This window comes from Dendrobates tinctorius, unplaced genomic scaffold (genome assembly GCF_039654945.1).
Source record: "Dendrobates tinctorius isolate UK_male_01 unplaced genomic scaffold, ASM3965494v1 ptg000051l, whole genome shotgun sequence".
Taxonomy (NCBI): domain Eukaryota; kingdom Metazoa; phylum Chordata; class Amphibia; order Anura; family Dendrobatidae; genus Dendrobates; species Dendrobates tinctorius.
The window spans coordinates 27,655,814-27,681,275 of record NW_027361719.1 but is presented as its reverse complement, the minus strand read 5'-3'; the positions used below and the strand labels follow the sequence as shown (position 1 = coordinate 27,681,275).

The following is a 25,462-nucleotide window of genomic DNA, read 5'->3' as shown; positions in this document are numbered from 1 at the left end:
GTCAGCTAGAAGTCAGCTGAGGGGGTTGTCATGGAAACAAAACAGCTGTGAGGAGAAATAATGACAGTTAAACGAGAGGACGTGAGGTAAAGAGATCTTCCTGGAAGATCCTGTGAGATGAAGACAGGGAGCTGATATGAGAGGAGCTCAATAGGCAGAGCTGATCTGTGAAGAGGAAAAGGACAAAAGCAGAGACTAAGACTCTAGGGAAGCTAAAATACTGCATATAGCAGACCCCTGAGTGAAGCGCTAATAAAGAGAAAAAGGACATCAGAGTCCTAGGCTGACAGGAGCTGTAAGTCCTGACAGCCGAATCTGAAAGTACAGGGAATTGTAGATTCCTGTGCACATTGAACACCTGAGGGGACGTCAACAGATAAGGAGCCCGGGGCTGACGGTGAAAAGGACGGTACCCGTGGAATAAGCTCACGATGACAGCCGTACAGGTTAGTGAAACCATCACGAATAGAGGGTCGCAGCATAGTCGTATACAGCGGAGACCCACACACATAGCGCAGAAAGGAAGATCCTAAATCCCCACCTGGCAAGGTGGATCCCCTGAATGCCTCCAGGCGAGCCGGACTCATTCCATCACCTGTATGTAGTACTCCAGACTGCAACCTATTACCAGTAAAAGGTAAAGAAACTGCACCTCTCTGTGTCTTTCTCTCATTTATCTGCACCCCAACGTTTACAGCCACTTTTACTATTTATTTAACATCTTTACCCTGGGACTACAGCCCTACCTGTGGAGGGCTACAACATCAGCTGCGCCCAACGTCCATCCCAGAGAAGCAACACCGCAGCGCTGGTCACCTCTGACTAGAATACTACAGGTGGCGTCACATATTTCACCATCTATAAACATTATCTTTATTTTTACCACATACAGTAAATACCACACAACTTTCCCCTATTTTATTACTGGACGCCTCTGGGCCACGGACCGGGTCGCCGCCGCCGTGACACCGTCCCTCATGGAAGTCGACGGGCCCGGTACGAGTACCCCCAGGCCCCGCGGGGCGCTCCACTTACATGCTACAGGATGGTGGGGAAGGAGACAGTAGGTTGGGGGGTTGCAGCAGTTCCGGTGTTGGTTGAGGTGATATCTCCAGTAGTGGTGAGGAAGTAGTGGGGTCATTGCAGGCTGTAGGCTTTCTTGAAGAGGTGGATTTTCAGGATCTGTCTGAAGGATCCGAATGTGGTTAATAGTCGGACATGTTGGGGCAAAGAATTCCAGAGGATGGGGGCTATTCGGGAGAAGTCTTGGAGGCGGTTGGGTGAGGAGCGAATAAGTGTGGAGGAGAGAAGGAGGTCTTCGGAGGATTGGAGATTACGTGAGGGAAGGTATCGGGAGATTAGTTCAGAGACATATGGGGGAGACAGGTAATAGATGGCCTTGTAGGTCAGTATTAGTAATTTGAACTGGATACGTTGAGGGAATGGAAGCCAGTGAAGAGACTTGCAGAGGGGAGAAGCGGAGGAGTAGCAAGGAGAGACATGAATTAGTCGGGCAGCAGAGTTAAGGATGGACTGGAGAAGTGCGAGGGTGTTAGCAAGGAGACCACAGAAAAGGATGTTGCAGTAGTCGAGGCGGGAGATGAGGGCGTGCACAAGCATTTTAGAAGGTTGAGGAAAGGACGGATTCTGGAAATATTTTTGAGCTGGAGGCGACAGGAGGTAGAAAGAGCTTGGATGTGTGGTTTGAAGGACAGGGCAGAGTCAAGGGTTACTCCAAGGCAGCGGACTTCCGGTACTGGGGAAAGCGTGATGTCATTAATTGTGATAGATAGGTCAGGTAAGGAAGATCTGTGAGATGGAGGAAAGATGATGAGTTCGGATTTGTCCACATTGAGCTTGAGGAAGCGAGAGGAGAAGGAGGATATGGCTGCTAGACACTCCAGGATTCTGGACAGCAGAGAGGTGATGTCTGGGCCAGAGAGGTAGATCTGAGTGTCGTCATATGGCCCAATTACCTGTCCTTCTGACATGATGTAGAGGTATTTACTGTCCGTGGAAAATGCCATGTCCCTAAGGAATGGACTTCCATCTCTCATTGCGTGTACTACTTCATACTGAATGCCACCGTACGGAGGACCATCTGCCCGAATCTTTTTAATCCGGCCACTTTTGGTCCCAACAAAAACCCCGCTGTAAAAATGTGAATGGACATGACGTGTCTGATTTGAGAGATCTAGGATTACAAGCTTGTTTTGTCCCTCGCAATGTTGTATCTTACCTGTCTGTATATTCTGATGTATTCATATGTATAACAACTTTCTGGATTGTTGTACCTTATTTTGAAAAGTTTAATAAACACATTTATGGAGAAAAAAAACCCCGCTGTAGTTGTTGTAGACATATGAAGCCAGCGACATCATCCTGTCTCTGCCTTCCGTATAAAGAGTAATGCCTTCCACCAAGTTCAGTCCTCCCAATACTCTTTGAATGAGAAGGTGTGTCCAAACTTTTGGTCTGTACTGTATATGTATTCTATGTGTATATATATATTCTTTCGTTTCTTTATTAAACATGTCAGTGTGATTTTATTGTCTCGCTAAATGAATTGCCGGCTTTTGTTAAAGGACACCGGGTGCGTATTTCTCGCAAGTCACACGTCTGGTCCATGTGTAATCCGTATTTTTTGCGCCCCCATAGACTTGCATTGGCGTATGGCCGTAAAATACGGCCGAGAAATATACGACTGTTAGGAGCTGTCCCATAAAGAAACATTGGTCCGTGTTTAGTGTGAGGTTTTTACGCCTCTTACTCGTCCGTATTTCTCTCTAGTGTGACATCGGCCTAATAAGAAGTGTGGTCGGTCTGTGTAAATAAGCCGTTAAATAACCTCTGATTGGCATTTATGTATGACAACCAGCTGTCAGTCAGTGTAGAGTTAGTTATTATCAAGAGCTAGGAGGATTCCCTACTTCATAAAAACATAACCTTTAATCAGTCATTAAAACCTAAGACATCACAAAAACAAAGAACAAACATAATAGTGCTCGTGCAAATCAGTGCTCATTAAAAAATGGTTCAGTCTCACCACTAGTCACGGACATGGTACTCCCGGTCTATTCTCGGATGTGTTCTGCCGGGTAATGGATCCACATGGTGGAGCAGGACAGCATACGGGGAAAGGGATATACAGTAGATGTATAATGATCCCTATCCTCCCTGTCGTGCCCAAGTTTTGCTCCTGCCCTCACAAGGACAGGCCCCGAGTGGACCCTATAGTGTCACTCCCAATGTGTAAAAACGGGGTACTGGCTCCCTACGCATTTCCTCCCCAATAGTGGGGATTCATCAGGGGAGTTTAGATAGATAAATCAAAAAGTGGGGGTTTATTCTGAGAATTGTCCATATCTTATATAAAGGCCCCGCAGTGGCTGAGTGCCTTATCCAGCAGAGTGACTGTCCAAGTCACTGCCAAAAAGTAAGTCCCATGTGTAGATGGTGGAGTATCCTTAAATAGACCCTATTAAGCATATGTCCCACCCCCGTTTTTACACATTGGGGGTGACACTATAGGGTCCACTCGGGGCCTGTCCTTGTGAGGGCAGGAGCAAAACTTGGGCACGACAGGGAGGATAGGGATCATTATACATGTATATCCCTTTCCCCGTATGCTGTCCTGCTCCACCGTGTGGATCCATTACCCAGCAGAACACATCCGAGAATAGACCGGGAGTACCATGTCCGTGACTAGTGGTGAGACCGAACCATTTTTTAATGAGCACTGATTTGCACGAGCACTGTTATGTTTGTTCTGTGTTTTTATGATGTCTTAGGTTTTAATGACTGATTAAAGGTTATGTTTTATGAAGTAGGGAATCCTCCTAGCTCTTGATAGTTAACCCCTGAGGGTTTTGAATACGGTGATAAGCATCTTTACACCGTAGCTAGTGTTGAGCATTCCGATACCGCAAGTATCGGGTATCGGCCGATACTTGCTGTATCGGAATTCCGATACCGACTTCCGATATTTTTTCAATATCGGAAGTCGGCATTGGAATCGGAAGTTCAAAGTTGATTGACAGCCTGACGTCATCATGATGCGCGGTGTGTGCGCATCATGATGCGCCGTCATTTCGGGCCTTCCGGGGGTCTCTGCCGGCCTGCCGGGGGGCTGTGCCGGCCTGCCGGGGGGCTGTGTGGACTGCCCGGGGTCTGTACCGGCCTGCCGGGGGGCTGTGCCGGCCTGCCGGTGGTCTGTGCACCCTGTGGGGGTCTGTACCGGCCTGCCGGGGGGCTGTGCCGGCCTGCCGGTGGTCTGTGCACCCTGTGGGGGTCTGTACCGGCCTGCCGGGGGGCTGTGCCGGCCTGCCGGGGGGCTGTGCTGATGTCCGGGGGTCTGTGCAAGCATCGTCCGATGGGACTACAAGTCCCATCTGGCGATGCCTGCTACCATGACAGTGATTGACACATTAGCCAATGATGGGACAGTAGTAGTCCCATCATCCGGCTAATGTGTTAAATGTTAAAAAAAAAAAAAAAATACTACATACATACTACATGCATGCTACATACATACTACATGCTACATACATACTACATACATACTACATACATACTACATACATACCACATATATACTACATACATACTACATACATAACACATATATACTACATACATACTACATACATACTACATATATACTACATGCATGCTACATACATACTACATGCTACATACATACTACATACATACTACATACATACTACATACATACCACATATATACTACATACATACTACATGCATGCTACATGCATGCTACATACATACTACATACAGTACATACTACATACCACATATATACTACATACATACTACATACATAACACATACACTCACTGGCCACTTTATTAGGTACACCATGCTAGTAACGGGTTGGACCCCCTTTTGCCTTCAGAACTGCCTCAATTCTTCGTGGCAGAGATTCAACAAGGTGCTGGAAGCATTCCTCAGAGATTTTGGACCATATTGACATGATGGCATCACACAGTTGGCGCAGATTTGTCGGCTGCACATCCCTGATGCGAATCTCCCGTTCCACCACATCCCAAAGATGCTCTATTGGATTGAGATCTGGTGACTGAGGAGGCCATTTGAGTACAGTGAACTCATTGTCATGTTCAAGAAACCAATCTGAGATGATTCGAGCTTTATGACATGGCGCATTATCCTGCTGAAAGTAGCCATCAGATGCCTGTTCTTAGCTGAGAGGAGTGGTACCCAGTGTGGTCTTCTGCTGCTGTAGCCCATCTGCCTCAAAGTTCGACGCACTGTGCGTTCAGAGATGCTCTTCTGCCTACCTTGGTTGTAACGGGTGGCAATTTGAGTCACTGTTGCCTTTCTATCAGCTCGAACCAGTATGCCCATTCTCCTCTGACCTCTGGCATCAACAAGGCATTTCCGGCCACAGAACTGCCGCTCACTGGATTTTTTTTATTTTTCGGACCATTCTCTGTAAACCCTAGAGATGGTTGTGCGTGAAAATCCCAGTAGATCAGCAGTTTCTGAAATACTCAGACCAGCCCTTCTGGCACCAACAATCTTGCCACGTTCAAAGGCACTCAAATCACCTTTCTTCCCCATACTGATGCTCGGTTTGAACTGCAGGAGATTGTCTTGACCATGTCTACATGCCTAAATGCACTGAGTTGCCGCCATGTGATTGGCTGATTAGAAATTAAGTCTTAACACACAGTTGGACAGGTGTACCTAATAAAGTGGCCAGTGAGTGTATATACTACATACATACTACATATATACTACATGCATGCTACATACATACTACATGCTACATACATACTACATACATACTACATACATACTACATGCTACATACATACTACATACATACTACATACATACTACATACATACCACATATATACTACATACATACCACATACATACTACATACATACTACATGCATGCTACATACATACTACATGCTACATACATACTACATATATACTACATGCATGCTACATACATACTACATGCTACATACATACTACATATATACTACATACATACTACATGCATGCTACATACATACTACATGCTACATACATACCACATATATACTACATACATACTACATACAATACATTCATACAATACATACATAGACATACAGTACATATAACATAGAGTAACATACTTAACAATACTTGTCACATTGTTCCCCGAAGCCATTGTCTTTTACGGAATAAATATTAACATAACAAACCACAAAAATACTCACCCACGATCCGAAGCAGTCCACGAGTGTGTCCCACGACGATCTTGGGTAGAGAACTGCAGCATCAGCTGTTGCTGCCGTTCTCTACGGGCTGCAGGAATCCAATGACGGAAGGTAGGTATCCTTCCGCACTGTATTCCTCCGCCACTTAAAAAAAAAAAAAGTCCCTAGTCTCACTTTATGCCATTGCTGCGTGGGAATTTCCCACACAGCAATGGCATAAAGTGAGACTAGGGACTTTTTTTTTTTTAAGTGGCGGAGGAATACAGTGCGGAAGGATACCTACCTTCCGTCATTGGATTCCTGCAGCCCGTAGAGAACGGCAGCAACAGCTGATGCTGCAGTTCTCTACCCAAGATCGTCGTGGGACACACTCGTGGACTGCTTCGGATCGTGGGTGAGTATTTTTGTGGTTTGTTATGTTAATATTTATTCCGTAAAAGACAATGGCTTCGGGGAACAATGTGACAAGTATTGGTAAGTATGTTACTCTATGTTATATGTACTGTATGTCTATGTATGTATTGTATGAATGTATTGTATGTAGTATGTATGTAGTATATATGTGGTATGTATGTAGCATGTAGTATGTATGTAGTATGTATGTAGCATGCATGTAGTATGTATGTAGTATATATGTAGTATGTATGTAGCATGTAGTATGTATGTAGCATGCATGTAGTATATATGTAGTATGTATGTAGCATGCAGTATGTATGTAGCATGCATGTAGTATATATGTAGTATGTATGTAGCATGTAGTATGTATGTAGCATGCATGTAGTATGTATGTAGTATGTATGTAGTATATATGTAGTATGTATGTAGCATGTAGTATGTATGTAGCATGCATGTAGTATATATGTAGTATGTATGTAGCATGTAGTATGTATGTAGCATGCATGTAGTATGTATGTAGTATGTATGTAGTATATATGTAGTATGTATGTAGCATGTAGTATGTATGTAGCATGCATGTAGTATATATGTAGTATGTATGTAGCATGTAGTATGTATGTAGCATGCATGTAGTATATATGTAGTATGTATGTAGCATGTAGTATGCATGTAGCATATATGTAGTATGTATGTAGTATGTATGTAGCATGCATGTAGTATATATGTAGTATGTATGTAGCATATATGTAGTATGTATGTAGCATGTAGTATATATGTAGTATGCATGTTGCATGCATGTAGTATATATGTAGTATGTATGTTGCATGTAGTATGTATGTAGTATGTATGTTGCATGTAGTATATATGTAGTATGAATGTAGCATGTATGTAGTATGAATGTAGCATGTATGTAGTATGCATGTTGTATGTATGTAGCATGTAATTTTTTTTTTTTTTTTACATTCAACACATTAGCCGGATGATGGGACTACTACTGTCCCATCATTGGCTAATGTGTCAATCACTGTCATGGTAGCAGGCATCGCCCGATGGGACTTGTAGTCCCATCGGACGATGCCTGCACAGACCCCCGAAGCCTGCACAGCCCCCCGGCAGGCCGGCACAGCCCCCCGGAGCCTGCACAGCCCCCCGGCAGGCCGGCACAGCCCCCCGGCAGGCCGGCACAGCCCACCGGAGCCTGCACAGCCCCCCTGGCAGGCCGGCACAGCCCCCCGGCAGGCCGGCACAGACCACCGGAGCCTGCACAGACCCCCTGGCAGGCCGGCACAGCCCCCCGAAAGGCCCGTACAGACCCCAGAGAGGCTGTACAAGGGAAAAACAGGATTTTTCTTATTCCGATACCGGAAGTCCCATAGACTTGAATGGGACTTCCGGTATCGGAATCGGCGATACCGATACTTTTTTTTAAGATCGGCCGATCCATTCCGATCCGATACTTTGAAGTATCGGACGTATCGCTCAACTCTAACCGTAGCTGATTTTTTGAAAGTTAGTTATTACTTGTCAATCCCCTGATTCTGGTTTGGGGATGCTGGATTAAAGGAATTTTACCTACTGAAATTGTTTAATGTAAACGTGTAATTTAAAAGGAACCTGTCAAAAACCATTAATACACCTAGAGATATGGGGTTAAACTGAAAGTTAATAGCATTCTAAAGCTGTGCGGCCACTGCACTGAAAGCTCGGCTAGTAGGATGTAGTGATCTTTATTTCTCCCGGCAGCCTCTGGCATTCAGTCGTAGAATTTCAGCCAGCGCGGCTTCAGTTGTCACTCAATACATAGTGACAACACCACTGATTGAAAGCTGGTTCAAAAATGATGCACTGCAGAGTTGGCTGTCAGTCAGTGCCGGGGAGTGGTTACAGTGGCCGCTCACTATGCACTGAGCAGTGACTGAAGCTGCGCCTTTTTGACTGAAAGCCGGAGGCTGCTGTGAGTACTAAATGTAATTTTCCTGTAACGTTACATCATATATTTATCATCACATCATGTATATTAGTTGTATTTGCACTGCAGCAATCAATTACAAGAATTCTTTATTTTAAAACAATTTTTTTCTAAATCATTTGTGTGAAGCTAAAGATCATTATACGACTGTAAGTAAATGACTGTAGGACTCTAACACACTTATTTTATATTTTTTTCCATATATTACATAGTTTAGATTTGCCACTATAAAACATTATGCTTCATACCTTTTAAAAATATAAGATGTGCTCACCTCCCCTTCCTTTATACTGAGTGTGCTCTCGTACAGCCGGTTTATGTTTAATGAGAACTGCTCAAAATCTGGAATCACACACTTCTTGCATACAACCTGAGTCAGCAGAACAATGTTACTCTGAACACACCTGTAGAAAAAATATTCTAGAATTATTACTATGTACCGGTAAGGCTGGTTTCACATTATAACAGTTGTATCTTCTGGAGTGCAAGGTTTAAAATATCTGCTTGACTTTCTTCAGAGGCTTCTTTGAGGGCGTGCTCTTTCAAATCCTCCTGCCCAATTCCTGCCAATCGGCAGCTGACCTAGCAGTCTCTCATATGCTTCCAAACTGTGATTGGCAGCAATATGGAGGGAGGGGTGAAAATGCACACCAACAGAGAAAAATTTGAAGCAACATCCAGTTGAACTGCTAGAAGAGATTTCACATATTGCACACCAGAAGAAACAATTGTGAATATCTCTGGAATGTAGTGATGCAGGGCAAACTGGAAAAGGGATGCAGAATCGGAAGAGCGCAGGGATTTTTGCAAGGTTTTTCATTCATTTTTTTGAGCAAGTGACTGGTCATAGTAAACAATAACTAATTTTAACTTTCATTTCATAATTTAATAGTACACATGAAAATAAACAAATTTGTAATATATTTTATTAGAGAAATGTGCTTCTTTTTCATTCTGGATTGAGATTTCACATTCATTTCATGGGTAAAATCTGTATTCAGTGAAGATAGATTTTCTCATTACTGAGATAGGAGATTACTATTACAATTCAATGGAGAAGGTTGGGGGGAAGCTAGAAGCACATAATGACAACCTGTTGCAAGTTCTCCTAAAACAGCGGCTATGTCCACACTTTGCTTTTTTGCTGCTTTTTTCTGCAGACAAAACCAGATCTCTAGGCAGTAAAAAAAAGCTGCAGACAAAAAGTACGTTTTGATGTGTTTTATACTGCTTTTCTTGCTGCATTTTTTGCTGTGTTTTTCAGGATCCCAATGTTCAGCTTTGCTTCCACCATACAAGCATGAACAATGCCAGGTGTTAGGGCACCAATGCAAGACATATGTGAAACCATAAAACATTTGGAAAAAAAGAGCAATTTGACAAATTATGTAATGCAAAGAGATTTTTATGTCTGAAAAAATAGTGACTATTCTGAACAAAGAAAATCATATGAGTTAACAGAAAAAAAACACAATTACAATGCAGTGCATTGAGTTCGTCAGACGTTATTTACTTTCACACATTGGTAAGGTGATTGAGTTAGTCATGTATTGTTCAATTTCACACATTGACTGAGCATTCAAATGGTCAGACATTGTTTAATTTCATATATTGGTCGAGCATTGTTCACTATCACACATTGATCATCCATTTTTTAGTTTCACACATTGGTCCAGCTTTGTTTGTACACATTTGTTGGGCATTGTTTTCTGTCACACATTGGTCAGCCATTGTTTCCTTTCACACATTGGTCTGGCTTTGTTTGTACACATTTGTTGGGCATTGTTTACTGTCACACTTTGGTTGGGAAAATGTTTACTTTCACCCATTGCTTGGACATTGTTTACTTTCACACATTGGTTGGGCATTGTTTACATTCACACATTGGTCGGACATTGCTTAATTTCACACAATGGTCGGGCATTGTTTATGTTCACACATTGGTTGGGCATTGTTTACATTCATACATTGGTAAGTCATTGTTTACTTTCACACATTGGTAAGTCATTGTTTACTCTCACACTTTGGTCAGACATTCTTTAATGTCACATTTTGGTCAGACATTCTTTATGTTCAGACATTGGTAATTCATTGTTTACGTTCACATATTGGTCTGGCATTGTTTACTGTCACATGTTGGCAGGGCACTGTTTACTGTCACACTTTAGTAGGACATTGTTTACTGTCACACATTGGTCAGGCATTGAGATGGTAAGGCAATGTTTACTTTAACACATATCACTAATTGAATTACACGGTACTAATCCTAACTGCCAGCCTCCTGTGAGGACACAAGCTACTGGTTTAAACTTGTGAAAATAAAAAGAAATAAATGGGTGTCAGATCCTGCTACCTACTTTTTTTTCCCTAAAAACGCTTCAAAAAACTGATGGCGACATTTTTTGCTATATTTTTTCTGCTTTATTGCACTTACTCATTGCTTTCTGTATGTGAAAAAACACTGCAAAACGCTGCAAAAGCGCTGAAAGAATTGACATGCTGCAGTTTTCAATATAGCAGCAATTTTCCAATTCAGTCAGGAAAAAAAAAAACAAATGTTTGCATTAGTATTCTGAAATTGTCAGCAATTCTGAAAATTGCTGGCACTGTAAAAAGCAGATTTTAATTTGCATTAAAAAAATGCAACATGTGAACACAGTCCAAGTGTGTTATTTTCTGCAGTTTTGTCACAAAGCCTGAAGAATTTCCTAGTACCAGCAAAGTGAATGAGATTCCTCAAGTTTTGTGCACTTGTTACTTATTTCTTCATTGCAGATTTGCAGCAGATTTAAATCTGCCGCATGTCAATTCCTTCAGCTTTTTTTGCAGCAGATTTCACCCATCCTAAAGGAGTGTGGAAAAATCTGCAGCAAAAACGCACATAAAAAAAGGGAACAAAACAAAGTACTGAAGGTGTGCACAAGGTCAGTATGGAATGTGTGATCTGATTAGTATATGTGTAATAGTTTAAAAAAAAATACTTTCGAAAGATTTCTAAGTCCATCGATGCTCCTATCATTGACTCTTGCATGGTATTTTGCAGCTTGTCCATACAGTCCTTCAGCCTGGGGTCTGATACGAGGAGTCCATTGGCTTTCAGTGTCTAGAATGTTTCAAATCACATAAACAATGTAATGAAGACTGCATTAGTTATGACTTTCATTGTCCTTATACATTTTATATTTTGTGGCAAGTTGTAAGAATGATTTAATTAAGTTTAGGCATTAAAACAAAAGTTGACCAACGTGGGGGAATAATTTCTGCAGCCAAGGACAGAATTATCTAAACTCTCCAACAGTAAGGCCTGTTTCACATGTACTGATATTTCCGGTACTGGAGATATCAGTGTCCGTCAGTGTGATACTTGTGGCAACCATGTGTCGCCCGTGTGCTGGACCACACGCCGGCGCCGGTGAAGCAGGGTTAAAAGTTAACCAGCGATTTCTCAATTTTACAACAACATTTACAAAACCATTTTTTTAGGGACAACATCACATTTGAAGTGACTTTGAGGGGCCTATATGATCATCTCCAAGATCCTATCCTATTATGTAGTAGGTCTAATAATAATAATAATATTATCAAATACCTCCAATGAGAAATTTTAGTATAGTTGTTCTGATTCTCTATGTCGCTTACCTCATGTAGGACATTGCAGTAGCTTAGCTGTCCATGATTAAGACCACTGATAAAGTGACAGATAGCTCTTACAGTAGTGGTCATAACCATGTATACTGCAATGCCCTACATGAGGTAAGCTAGGTAGCGAATCAGAAAAACTATACTACATTTCTCATTGGAGGTATTTGCTATTATTATTAATATTATTACACCTACTACATATTGAGTTAGAATCTTGGAGATGGAAATACCTCTTTAATTTATATTAGTGACCTTGTCATTTTTTTTTTCAGATCTGACCAGTGTCACTTTATGTGGTTATAGTTCTGCAATGTTTCAACATATCCCAGTGATTTTGAGATTGTGTTTTCGTGACACATTATACTTTATGCTAATATGTTTTGGATTTATTTACAAAAATGTCAGAAATTTGACAAAAATTTCAAACTTTGATCTCGTGCTGATAAGCTGACACTCTGTTCTTTTTCTCATTCCTGCATCAAATTACTCAGCAACTGCCTGATATGAAATACTTTAAAAGAATGTCAGAGTCAGCCAAACCCATACAAGTCCATGAGGGCCTGTTTGTACAGCCAAATCAGATTTCATGCTTTGCGCTGAGGAGGGGCAAGACCCTGAAACACGTTTCTGTCTATTGAGATTCTGGTTTGGGTTTTATACTAAGCCATAAGGCAAGGCTCGTTAAAGGGTCGATGACTTTTAGGATTGCTACTTCCAATAGGTGACACAAGAGTTCTAGTCCTCTTCCTCTGTGAAGAGGCAATTTGCATATATCCTGGCTATAAAAAGCATCCTTAGGCTATTTGCACATGGCTTCTGTCAGAATCTGACTGAAAAAGTGCCGCAAAAGCATAAAATGAACATGGCGTACAGCCATATCAAAACGACGTTGCTGTGCACATGTTCTGCCTTATGTCGCTTCTTTTAACAGATTAAAGGTTCGGAAACCTTGACGCGGATAAAAGACGTGACATAACCATTCTTCAAGCGGCTTCCACTTAGAAGCCACCCACTCTCTACACTTCACACTGTAATGTCAAAGGAAGTTTTCAGGAAAACGACCACCGTGTGCACATGGCCTAAGGGTGCTTTCACACTGCGTCCGGGCACCCGTTCAGTGGCTCCTTCAGGGCTTACAGCCGAACCCCACGTAAAACGTGATTCGGGCAATAGTGCTGACGAGGCCATGGATTATAATGGTGCCAACAGAGCGAACATGCTGTCTGTCATGTATCATTTTCTGGCATGTCCGCCTACTGGAGGTGGATACCCAGATGCAAGACCAACAAAACGATGGTCCTAACTCTAGAATTTCTCTTCTCTATGTGCCAGCAGGCCTCCATAAACAGCGGGCAGAGCAGGATCTGGGCTTGGCTGTTTAACACCTGTCCGAGGAAAGCTACATAAACTAAATGCTCAACCCAGGAATCCACATAGAGTTCACTGATCTCACTGGAAAAATGTCAAAATACATTTTTACAAGGTGAAAGTTGCAATAAAGACAAGCTGTTCAGTCACCCCCATCTGATCCATTCCCATGAGTACTGCTCCAGCAGTGATCTCAGCATACACTTCTGCTTCTCCTGATGCCACCTATCAAGGAGGGCACAGAAGAAGAAATGACACATAAATCACCATCACAACTCTTTATTCAATGCAATGAACAAGACACCACACAACTCTAGTGTAGTAGACCTGACACTGCTAGTGCTAAAATAATACTAACAAATAGTAAGATGCTAAAAAGGTATATTCAGTGAATCATGTTGTATTGCTTATATATTAATTTCTTTCTTATTATTATTAAAATACAGCACTAGCCCTAGAAAAATCAGTGTAAGAACTACCTGAAATACACTGACGAGCAAAAGGTTAACAATGTTTTGAACTTCTGACTTTCAGGCTCCATATCTCACCATCCACTACTGCTTTGAATGTGAGACTACCATCAAATTATAGACAATCATGTTGGCTACCTCATACAGAAATTTGACTTGCAACTATTTAGCATATGATTAGTTATGCAGATTCTTGTCTTGTCACTGCATTGTTACTGTTTTGTTCCTTGTGGTGGAAAAGTATTCCTGAATACTTCAAAATACGACCTGTTCTCACATTCCTTAATAGATCAGTGGGAGAAACAGCATCATCCAGCTCACCGATAGCGGCGGTCTCTTGGCCAAGAAAATTGCTAAGCTGCATCATGTGATTGTCATGACAGTTGCAACAATACGAAATGAAGTCCATCCAGTCAGAAACCAAAAGTTGGACATCCAGGAAAAAATCGGAGTCAACTAGTCTGCTCATCCCAAGATCTATCAGTTCTGGTGCGACAAACACAGTAGTGGAGGTGGCTCATATGCTTCGTAATAGTGAGATCACACATGTGGATGCAAGCACAAGTGTGGAATAGTTGCCCAAAAAAAGGTGAAGAAGCCACAACTTCAATATTGTCATAAGAAGCATTGGTTCAAGTTTGCAAACAAGCACGAAAAGTGGACCCATTTGCACTTATCATAGCCTAGTCTATTGATTTTGCTTTGTCACTCCAAATCAACCTTTTCAAATCTTTAAATGTCCACTTTTCGTACTTGTTTGCAAACCAACGCTTCTTATGATGATATTGATGATGAGGCTTCTTCACCTTTTTCCGGGCCTCCATTCCAGACTTGTGTAATGTGTATCTCACGGTGCTTGCACGGATATTTGCAATCTCACTATTATGAAGCATATGAGCCACCTCCACTGCCGCATTTGTCACACCAGAACTGATAGCCCTTGTGTTGACTCCGATATTTTACCCGGACGCCCACCTCTTGGCTTGAATGGATAGACGGACTTCGTTTCGTATTCTTCCAACTGTCATGTCACTCATATGATGTCGTTTGGCAATTTTCTTGGCCAAGAGACAGCTATTGATGAGCTGGATGATGCTGTTTCTCTTTTCTTGGAAAATCTTCATGGCTGCTCCTCGTTTCGAGCCAGTGACCTCTCACTTGGGAAGCAACCTAATAACACACTGATCTATTAAGGAATGTGAGAACAGGTTGTATTTTGTAGTATACAGGAAGAAAAAGATTTTTACACCACCACGAGCTAAACAGTAACAATGCAGTGACATGAAAATAATCTGCATAACTAATCATATGCTAAATATTGCAAGTCACATTTATGTATAAGATATCCAAGATGACTGTCTATAAAATAATGGTAGTCACACGTTCAGAAGTGGATGGTGAGATATGAAGCCTGAAAGTCAAAAGTTCAAAGCATTGCTACCCTTTTGCTCATCAGTGTAAGCAATAAATAACCCCATTTACACCTTTTCACAAATTACCAGCATTTCTATTTATCTATAACATATGCAATAAATGATTAATCGGTCGCGGTTTACATAGTGGGACTCCACTATGTTCTTGTGATCATGGGTGTCCCATTGGTTGGACCACCAATGATTATACCATAGAATCATAGAATCATAGAATCGTAGAGTTGGAAGGGACCTCCTGGGCCATCTGGTCCAACCCCCTGCTCAAAGCAGGATTCGCTAAATCATCCCAGTCAGATGTCTGTCCAGCCTCTGTTTGAAGACTTCCATTGAAGGAGAACTCACCACTTCTCGTGGCAGCTTGTTCCACTCATTGATCACTCTAACTGTCAAAAAGTTTTTTCTAATATCTAATCTGTGTCTCCTCCCATTCAGTTTCATCCCATTGCTTCTAGTCTTTCCTTGTGCAAATGAGAATAAAGTTGATCCTTCTACAATGTGACAGCCCTTTAGATATTTGTAGACAGCTATTAAGTCTCCTCTCAGTCTTCTCTTTTGCAAACTAAACATTCCCAAATCCTGCAACCTTTCCTCATAAGACAGGGTTTGCAGACCGGTCACCATTCTGGTCGCTCTTTTCTGAACTTGCTCCAGTTTGTTGATGTCTTTTTTAAAATGTGGTGCCTAAAACTGGACACAATATTCCAGATGAGGTCTGACCAAAGAGGAGTAGAGGGAAATAATGACTTCACGTGATCTAGACTGTATGCTTATACCCATCCTATGTATGTGATATACTGTATATTATCTATGAGACAACTCTTTAACGCCTCTCTTAGCAAGCATGTGTACAACAAAAGCTACAGGACCCCTTTTAGACTAGAGTCACATGACAATATTTTCTTTCATCCAAGAAAATCGGGAAGTTTATGCTAATCGCACTCTAATCAGAGTTTGGTCAGAGTATGATCACAGTGTGATCCGATTTTATCAGATCAGGATAAGATGTGAAAAAAAGTCTCCATCTTATCAATTCTGTCAGTCCGTGAATTCGGACCGCACTCAGATGTTATCCAAGTCTGATTTTTTTTTCCACGGACTTTGTTACACCCGGTCCCTGTCCTGGCTCTGCGCCTCGGTCTGCCGCTGCTCCCCATTCAGGGCACTCACCTCGTGCCTTGCACGCTGTGCCTGTGCAGCAGCCGGCTCCCTGTGTGTCCCATCCTGCTTCTCAGCGTTCAGTTATCTCCCCTTCCCCCACCTCTTGGCGTCCTGTCGGCAGGTCTTCAGCCAGAGCTATTAGGGCACACCTGCACGCCCCCTGGCTTCTTAAAGGGATAGCGTGCTGTCACGGTCACGCATGGCTGGACACAGCGCCTCCAGCAGGGTGGATTTAGATGACACGCGTGACCCTGGATACACCGCCTCCAGTTGGGTGAATTTAAATAATAAAACGTGAAGCTGGATACGCCGCCTCCAACAGGCGAATTTCGGAAGTACACGTATGTCTGGAAACCCTGCCTCCAGTAAGGCGAAGTTAAACAATAAAGGGAAAACCTGGGTAACAATAACAATGGTGGCCCTGCGATAGGGAATGGAGGATGTGGAGACCTCCTGCACTCCCCTGAGTCAGTGTCTCTACACTCCTAACGTTCCCTAGGCCGGTTCCGCACCGGGCGCCGTCAGGATACCTTTAAAACCTAGCTTGCCCTCCACCTACCCCTTTCTAGTGTAGTGGACGGTGCGGAAACTAATCCCACCACTGCACTAAACACACATAAGGAAAAGAGACAAAACAGGGGAACACAACTTAGCTTTGCTCTGTTGCTTACGCTCCCAGCAACAGAGCCCACCACCTGTGTGCATCTTTTCCTCCGACCGGATCCAACACCATAGTGCAGCCTTGGAGCAACCAGAGTCCACCACCTGCCTGCAGCTGTCCAGAAACAGAGTCCAGCATATGAGTCCAGCTTTCCAACAAAAGAGTCCAGCATCTTGAGTCCAGCTTTCCAGCAACCAAGTCCAGCATCATGAGTGCAGCTCTACACCATAGCTGCCACTCCACCAAGCAATGCAAGAACTCCTTGCTGACACCATAGCTGCAACTCCACCAAGCCATGCCAGTCCTCCTCGCAGACACCAAAGCTGCCACTCCAGGACTCTCTCTGAGCTGCCAGGGACTCTCCTTCAGCGCCATCCTTCACCCAGGCTTGCTTGTAACTGAGGAACTATCACCAACAGTGATTACCACACCTGTGACTCTTTTATAGCAGAGCCAGCAATCACACCTGTTTTATAATTACATGCACAAACTAAAGAAACAGAGTGCAATGACACTCACCATCACCGGGGGGCAAATTTAGAACAAAAGACACCACAGTGCAATAATCCTAATGGCCACCGGGGCAAAAACAGCCAAAGGAAAAAAAAGGTTACTTGTGCATTCTCTCTGTCATATCCATCCTGGATCATGACAGTACCCTCCCCTTAATGAGGGGCCTCTGGACCCTCAAGACCGCTCCTCATTAGGGAACCACCTACAGCGGGGACGCCCAGATCCAGAGTTCACCCCAACCACTACCTGACACTTCAGGTTAATGACAAACGCACCGCTGGTATAGGCAATGTATGTTCTGGAGGCACCACACGTCTCCAAAGCGCCGACCTGGGGAACGAGTTATGTATGTGTATGTTCGGTAAGAGCTGGTAAGACTCCGCAACACACTTCCACAGGATATTTTTTGGTGGCCACCCATACATGCTCGTTCACACACAGGCCCGGACCTGAACGTTTATTGCCACACATTCGTTTGTCATAATTCAGTGAACTCATTCTGGGATCGACAACAGAGGCGTCCCCCTGTGTCACCACACTCACACCCCCGCTATTCACCAAGGGAACACCACCCTCCAACCCTTTACACCACAAGGTCTGCGCCTCCCAGGGTTGGCTAATGGCGAGGGTTGAGATTTGCTCCTACTCCCCCGCAGCACACCTGCTGCTCACACTGGAGAGGGAGGGGCCTGGGATATGGAGGAAAAATACACTCCCTGGTCGCCTTCCTCCACACGACCAGGAGGGGGCGGCTTCTTCGGTGGTATGGAAGATTTGGCGTGAGCCCCACGGACTATAACACCAGTCTGCTCACTACAGGGACGTACCCCTTCACCTCGGGGAACCCCAGCCAGCACCATGGGGACACCAACTCCACCCACCTGTTTGGGTGCATCCGCCTGTATGAGCAAGTCCCGCTCCCCAGCAGCGACTCTAGGGGGCTTCATTGCCAGCCGCTATTTGATTTTCCGGTTGAGTCAGGGGGAAGGCCCCAGATCCTGATTACTGCTGCTGGAACTGCTTACACACCATGCAGCTTCTCACTCAACTCAGTGAGGCCCAGCAGCAATTGCTCACAGGTCTGAACATGGCCCAAAGCTCACCAGAAAAAAAAAAGTATGGTTGATGATAAATGCACCGCTGGTATTGGCAATGTATGTTCTGGAGGCACCACATGTCTCCAAAGCGTCGACCTGGGGAACGAGTTATGTATGTGTATGTTCGGTAACAGCTGGTAAGACTCCGCAACACACTTCCACAGGATATTTTTTGGTGGCCACCTATACATGCTCGTTCACACACAGATCCAGACCTGAACGTTTATTGCCACACATTCGTTTGTCATAATTCAGTGAACTCATTCTGGGATCGACAACAGAGGCGACATTGTGCATTTTCTCTGTCATATCCAACCTGGATCATGACACGTGCATTTTTCAAAATAAGCAACTATCCAATGGCAGCACACTGGCTGCTATTTCTGGCCTCTCCTCCATAGGGAGTGCGCCGGAGCAACGAGTATCAATCATTGCTACATCCGGTTCTGTTGCTAACTTGTCTGCGCTGCGTAGCAGTCTCTGTGCATTTTCTTATGCTGTCTGTCTCCACAGAAATGTCTGAATCCAGATAACCCTGGTTATACCTGCAATCATCTGGGCAAAAGCCATGCCGTTCCGCCAATAGCCATCCGAGTCCGAGAACTGAGTCAAGGTTACCAGAGCCAGCTACACACCATCTACCCGGATCCAGGACCCGTCTCATTACGAACTCTGCTGTCATTTCTGTTATCCCTGCCATGTGTCCGGGGTCTAACTGGAGGTAGCACCTGTGTCCTCCAGGTATTCCATTCTGGTCCTGTCTGAGGGGCTTTACTACAGGTATCCGGGGCTCACTAGTTACGCCCCCTTCGGAGCCCCCTGGACCGTGGTTCCGAGGTTCCATTTTAAAAATAAACAAATGTGAACTTCACCATCTCTGCCTCCGCTTCCATTCTTTACAGACTTATTGACTTGCATGGCCGAGTGAGATTTGAACATTGTGAAAATATTGAGCAAATCATGCATGCTGTGATTTTTACCTTGAACAGACTCTGTCCGAGGAAAAAAATCGGACATGTACACGGCCCCATAGAATAACATTGGTCCGAGTTTGATCTGATGTTTTGTTGGCTCACACTCAGATCGAATATACAGTTGCCTGCACGAGCCCTTATAGTGATTGTTGCTGTCCCAATGGTAAATGTAGAAAATAATAAATATTTATACTATAGAAAATATAAGCTTTAAATGTAGTCACTTTCTCTACATTTTTATAGATGATTCGTCTACTATGAGATGTTAGAGACCAATAGTGAGCAAAATTGGTCAAACGTTCCCTGAACAAATTTATGAGTTCTGCCTCATCTCATAGGCTTGTTCATTGTTTTTTAGTGTTTAATATGTTCCTTTTTCTTTTTTTTTTTTTTTTCAAACCTGGTCATTAGTCTTGGAGATGTTTGAGAATCTTTGTCTTACATTAATAAACTTGTTGACCGGAAGCTGCTCATGGCCTTCAGAAATTGTGTAGAAGAGAAGGTTAGTCAGGCGATTGATCACCGTGTTGCTTGGAATTCTGAAATGAAAGACAAGAAAAAAATAATTTAATGATCCTAATATATACGTTTCCACTGCATCAAGGACATGACTCTTAATAAAATAGTGGCTCCATTCTACGGACTCTGAAGATAATAAACGTTGGATGAAATTGGAGGTCAATGTCCATTTTACGCTAAGATTCTTGGCACGCTATACAGTTGTGCTACACACAAACACACCTATAAATATAAAAACACGCGCAAACAGTGTGACGTCTCTAATACACAATCCAAAGGCACGAGCGGGAGAGGAGTAAAACAAGTTTTTTTAACCACTTCATGACTGCAGTATCCTTTTCTTATAAAAACAGAAATGCCATCTTTTGCAAACTGTTATCTTACTGGAAATTGGCAGAAATGTTGTTGTTTCCGTTATTACTCTGATATACAGCAAAATCTTTTCGTAGCATGTTTACATGAGACATTGTGTCCTTGCACAATAGTCCTTCAGAATAGATTTCATTCACCTTATGTAGTATGTGAACGAGCGACCAAACTGAAGGATCACTTTGATCTATTGCCTGACTAACCTCTTCTGAGTTTGATTTTTTCCCCGAGTATTTATAATATTTTGCAATAACTTGCAACACAATAGAAGCCTCACCTTGGAGGAATGATGTATTCATTGTAAAAACATTTCTCTAGTTGGCAGGGAAGAGAAACTACTGCCGGGCGAGTGGGCAATTTACCTAGCGTGAGATAGGACAACCAGTTATTAACACAGTCATTCCTAAGGTCATACGTACACGGATGTATTACTCCTCTGTGCACGCCGTGAGTCGGCAGCCACAGAAGCCTTGAAGGTTATATAATAATAATATGGAGGCGTAGACAGTTTTGTTTCTTCTTTGCCAGGTGTATGTAGGATAATAGAAGAAAGAAGTATGGCATTTTCTATCAGCTGGCATATGATGGAGACAACATATAGAGGCACATGGAGATCCTGAGTGCTTGCATCTTCATTTTATGGGCCCATCAAAACTTTTTTCTTTTTAACTCGTTTTATTGAAGATTATACAACATAACAAGGTCACATACTAGAACAAAAGAGCAAACAACATTTCCTATTGCTCATTAATGCTATCTGGCAAATGTAATGTTGCCTTGAACTTACCATGGCTCTAATGTCTTAACTAAAACTACAAGACACCCATGTCCTTCACCAAATATCACATACTTTAACCAACTCCGTATTGCCTGGGGACTAATATGAGTCAAAGAGGAACCTCTTCATGAGGTTAGTTTTGACCTCCTTCCAAAAGTCTGCAATAGGGGGGCAATACCACATCAGGTGTGTAAAATCTGCCACCTCTTCCCCACACCTATAGCAATCTGCAGTTGTGGAATTACCCATTTTATATAACCTGCTATGTGTCAGGTAGCATTGATAAAGATTTGGACTAGCTTGTTATTAATTGCCAGTGAAACATATTATGGGAAGGTCAATGCCTTGCTCCAATCCTCCTCTGATAGTGAGGGTATTAGGCTGTGTGCCTACATTGCATTTTTAAGCGTTTCCGCAGCGCTTTTAGACAAGCGTTTCTGCTGCGGAAACGCTTAAGAAAAGCATCTAATGTAATGGAATGGAAAACGCACATGTTGTGCTAATGGTGCGTTTTTTTCCGCTGTGGAAACGCTTAGCGGAAAAAAACGCAGCATGTTCATTAATTGTGCGATTCCACATACATACACTGTAATTGCAAAAATGCATAGGAAAACGCATGTCAAAACGCTTGACAATCGCATCAAAAACGCGTGTCAAAAAGCGCATGCGTTTTCCCTGGCAAGGGCATGCGTTTCTGCTCAGGAAAAAAACGCTTGAAAAACGCTACGTGGGCACATAGCCTTACTGTCCTCCATTTGGCCTCAACCAAAAATGGTGATGAGGAGCATTTCCTGCTTAGTAACTGGATGTACTGTATACAAATGAGATCAACACCTTAGGTCCCTTGCTCATTAGAATCCCAATCAGGGATTTGAGGATGTGAGAATTTCCAGTGTCTGGGAATTGACAATATAGGACATGCCTTAGTTGCGGATACCTAAAGAAAGCGTGTCTGGGGACTTGATAGAGCTGTTGACATTGGTCAAGGGAAACAAGAACACCCTGGATATATACCTGCGCTAGTGTCTTAACCTCTAAGTTTGACCAAAATTGAGCAGGTTCGTTGAAACTTTAGGCAGGCTCCATGCACAAAATGCAGCCTGGATATGAGGCCTAATGTTAAAAAATTCTTATTAAAGAGAATTTAATATTTGAATTCTAAGAATAATTGGTGTGGGGAAAATAGACCCGTGGTTCAATCATAGATCACCTTCTTTTGGGTTAGTAAACCATGAACAGTTGCCAAAGAGAAAAGATGAATGAAATCTAATTTCATGCAGCTTATGGTGTGCAAGGTAAGAGGATACTAAAAGAATAAAGTAACAATAAACACTACTTTTATTTTGTCTCTCTTCCCAATTTTAGATCTAAAGGAGCTGTCCATTCACAAGATCTTGATGACTTTTCCTTGTGATCAATGTCAAAGACTGACTGTCACTTCCAAACAGAGAACAGGTGTGAACAAGTGCAAGCTAAGAGTAGCCACCTCCATATGTAACTAACAAATAAAGCTGGACTCTGTAGAGCTATAGCATGCAAACATGAACTTTGATTTGCATTACTGCTCTAGAAAATAGGAAAAAACTAAGATATTTAGCGCATAAATTGGCCAATTCATGTGTGCCCAGCAGCGAATAACAAGACAATCCTCTTTGCTGGGAGCCTAACCTAATATGATTCCTTTCCTGGGAGGCTAGCCTATAATTATATGGTTTTTAGATATAGACATGTACAGTGAGTACGGAAAGTATTCAGACGCCTTCAAATTGTTTACCCTTTGTTTCATTGCAGCCATTTGGTAATTTCAAAAAAGTTAATTTTTTCTTATTAATGTACACTCTGCACCCCATCTTGACTGAAAAACCCCCAGAAATGTAGAAATTTTTGCAAATTTATTAAAAAAGAAAAACTGAAATATCACATGGTCATAAGTATTCAGACCCTTTGCTCAGTATTGAGTAGAAGCACCCTTTTGAGCTAGAACAGCCATGAGTCTTCTTGGGAATGATGCAATAAGTTTTTCACACCTGGATTTGGGGATCCTCTGCCATTCTTCCTTGCAGATCCTCTCCAGTTCCTTCAGGTTGGATGGTGAACGTTGGTGGACAGCCATTTTCATGTCTCTCCAGAGATGCTCAATTGGGTTTAGGTCAGGGCTCTGGCTGGGCCAGTCAAGAATGGTCACAGAGTTGTTCTGAAGCCACTCATTTGTTATTTTAGCTGTGTGCTTAGGGTCATTGTATTGTTGGAAGGTGAGCCTTCGGCCAAGTATGAGGTCCAGAGCACTCTGGAAGTTTTCCTTCAGGATATCTCTGTATTTGACTGCATTCATGTTTCCTTGAATTGCAACTAGTCATCCTGTCCCTGCCACTGAAAAACACCCCTATAGCATGATGCTGCCACCACCATGTTTAACTGTTGGGATTATATTGGGCAGGTGATGAGCAGTGCCTGTTTGTTTTCCACACATACTGCTTAGAACTTTTTGGTGATAATTCTATCTTCATCTAATCAGACCAGAGAATCTTATTTCTCATAGTCTGGGAGTCCTTCATGTGTTTTTTTAGAAAACTCTATGTGAGCTTTTATATGTCTTGCAAAGAGGAGAGGCTTCTGTCGGGCTACTCTGCCATAAAGGCCCGATTGGTGGAGGGATGCAGTGATAATTGAATTTGTGGAACTTTCTCTCATCTCCCTACTGCATCTGTGGAGCTCAGCCACAGTGATCATGGGGCTCTTCTTTACCTCTCTCACCATTGCTCTTCTCCCACGATTGCTCAGTTTGGCTGAATGGCCAGGTCTAGGAAGACTTCTGGTGGTCCCAAACTTCTTCCATTTAAGGACTATGGAGGCCACTGTGCTCTTAGGAACCTTCAATACTGCAGAAAGTCTTTTGTAACCTTGGCCAGATCTGTGCCTTGCTACAATTCTGTCTTTGAGCTCCTTGGCCAGTTCCTTTGACCCCATGATTCTCATTTGGTCTGACATGCACTGTGAGCTGTGAGGTCAGGTGTGTGCCTTTACAAATCAAGTCCTATCAGTTTAATTAAACACAGCTGGACTCCAATGAAGGAGTAGAACCATCTCAAGGAGAATCACAAGGAAATGAACAGCATGTGACTTAAATATGAGTGTCTGAGCAAAAGGTCTGAATACTTCTGACCATGTGACATTTCATTTTTTCTTTTTTTAATAAATTTGCAAACATTTCTACATTTCTGTTTTTTTTCATTCAAGATGGGGTGCAGAGTGTACATTAATGAGAAAAAAATGAACTTTTTTGAATTTACCAAATGGCTGCAATGAAACAATATTATAGCGCCTTTAAATGAAGTACTCCTAGTACTGAGTTACACTGGAGTTCCTCCTGTCCGATGTTCTTATGAACTCTACTTGTACGGCAGACAGCTGTAGCCTGCTTCGGGGACTTCTTGCTACTAAGTCCCGGCTCACTATCCAGTTGCTGTCGTGCCCCCAAGTCTTGTGTGGGAATAAAGTGGTCACTACTTCTATTCCTCCGGTGTCTGCTGCAGGACCATTAGTATCCATACAACCTCGGGGACCAGGCCCCGGCCTTGCGCTTGGAACTTCTAGGAAGGGTTCTCTTCTAACCCACGTCCTCTGTTCCCTTTTACTCCTCACGTTCCGTACTAGTCTTTCTTTCTTATGGAGAATCAGGCTTTCAGTCTATGTTGCTCTCTCTCTTCCTTTCCCGTGCCAGCAGACCCAGGTCACTGGGATCTGCTGCAGCACTTCTGTGGTGCCCCTGAGGCTTCAGTCGCCACAGAGGTACTGCACCTTCTCCTAAGTTGTAGTGCCCCACCATCCAGGTAAGGTGGGAACTCCTGACCATG

At 43.0% G+C, this 25,462-nt stretch overlaps 1 protein-coding gene across 1 annotated transcript in view; it reads right to left on the bottom strand.

Annotated features, from left to right (window-relative positions):
- GLS2 (glutaminase 2) overlaps positions 1–25,462 on the bottom strand; it is a 143,986-nt gene that overhangs the window by 80,136 nt on the left and 38,388 nt on the right. Inside the window, exons 2-4 of the mRNA XM_073576914.1 lie at positions 20,385–20,481; positions 11,608–11,729; positions 8,901–9,030 (exon numbers count right to left, since the gene is read on the bottom strand). Coding sequence (XP_073433015.1) covers positions 8,901–9,030; positions 11,608–11,729; positions 20,385–20,481 — 349 coding nt within the window. The remainder of the gene's footprint in view (positions 1–8,900; positions 9,031–11,607; positions 11,730–20,384; positions 20,482–25,462) is intronic.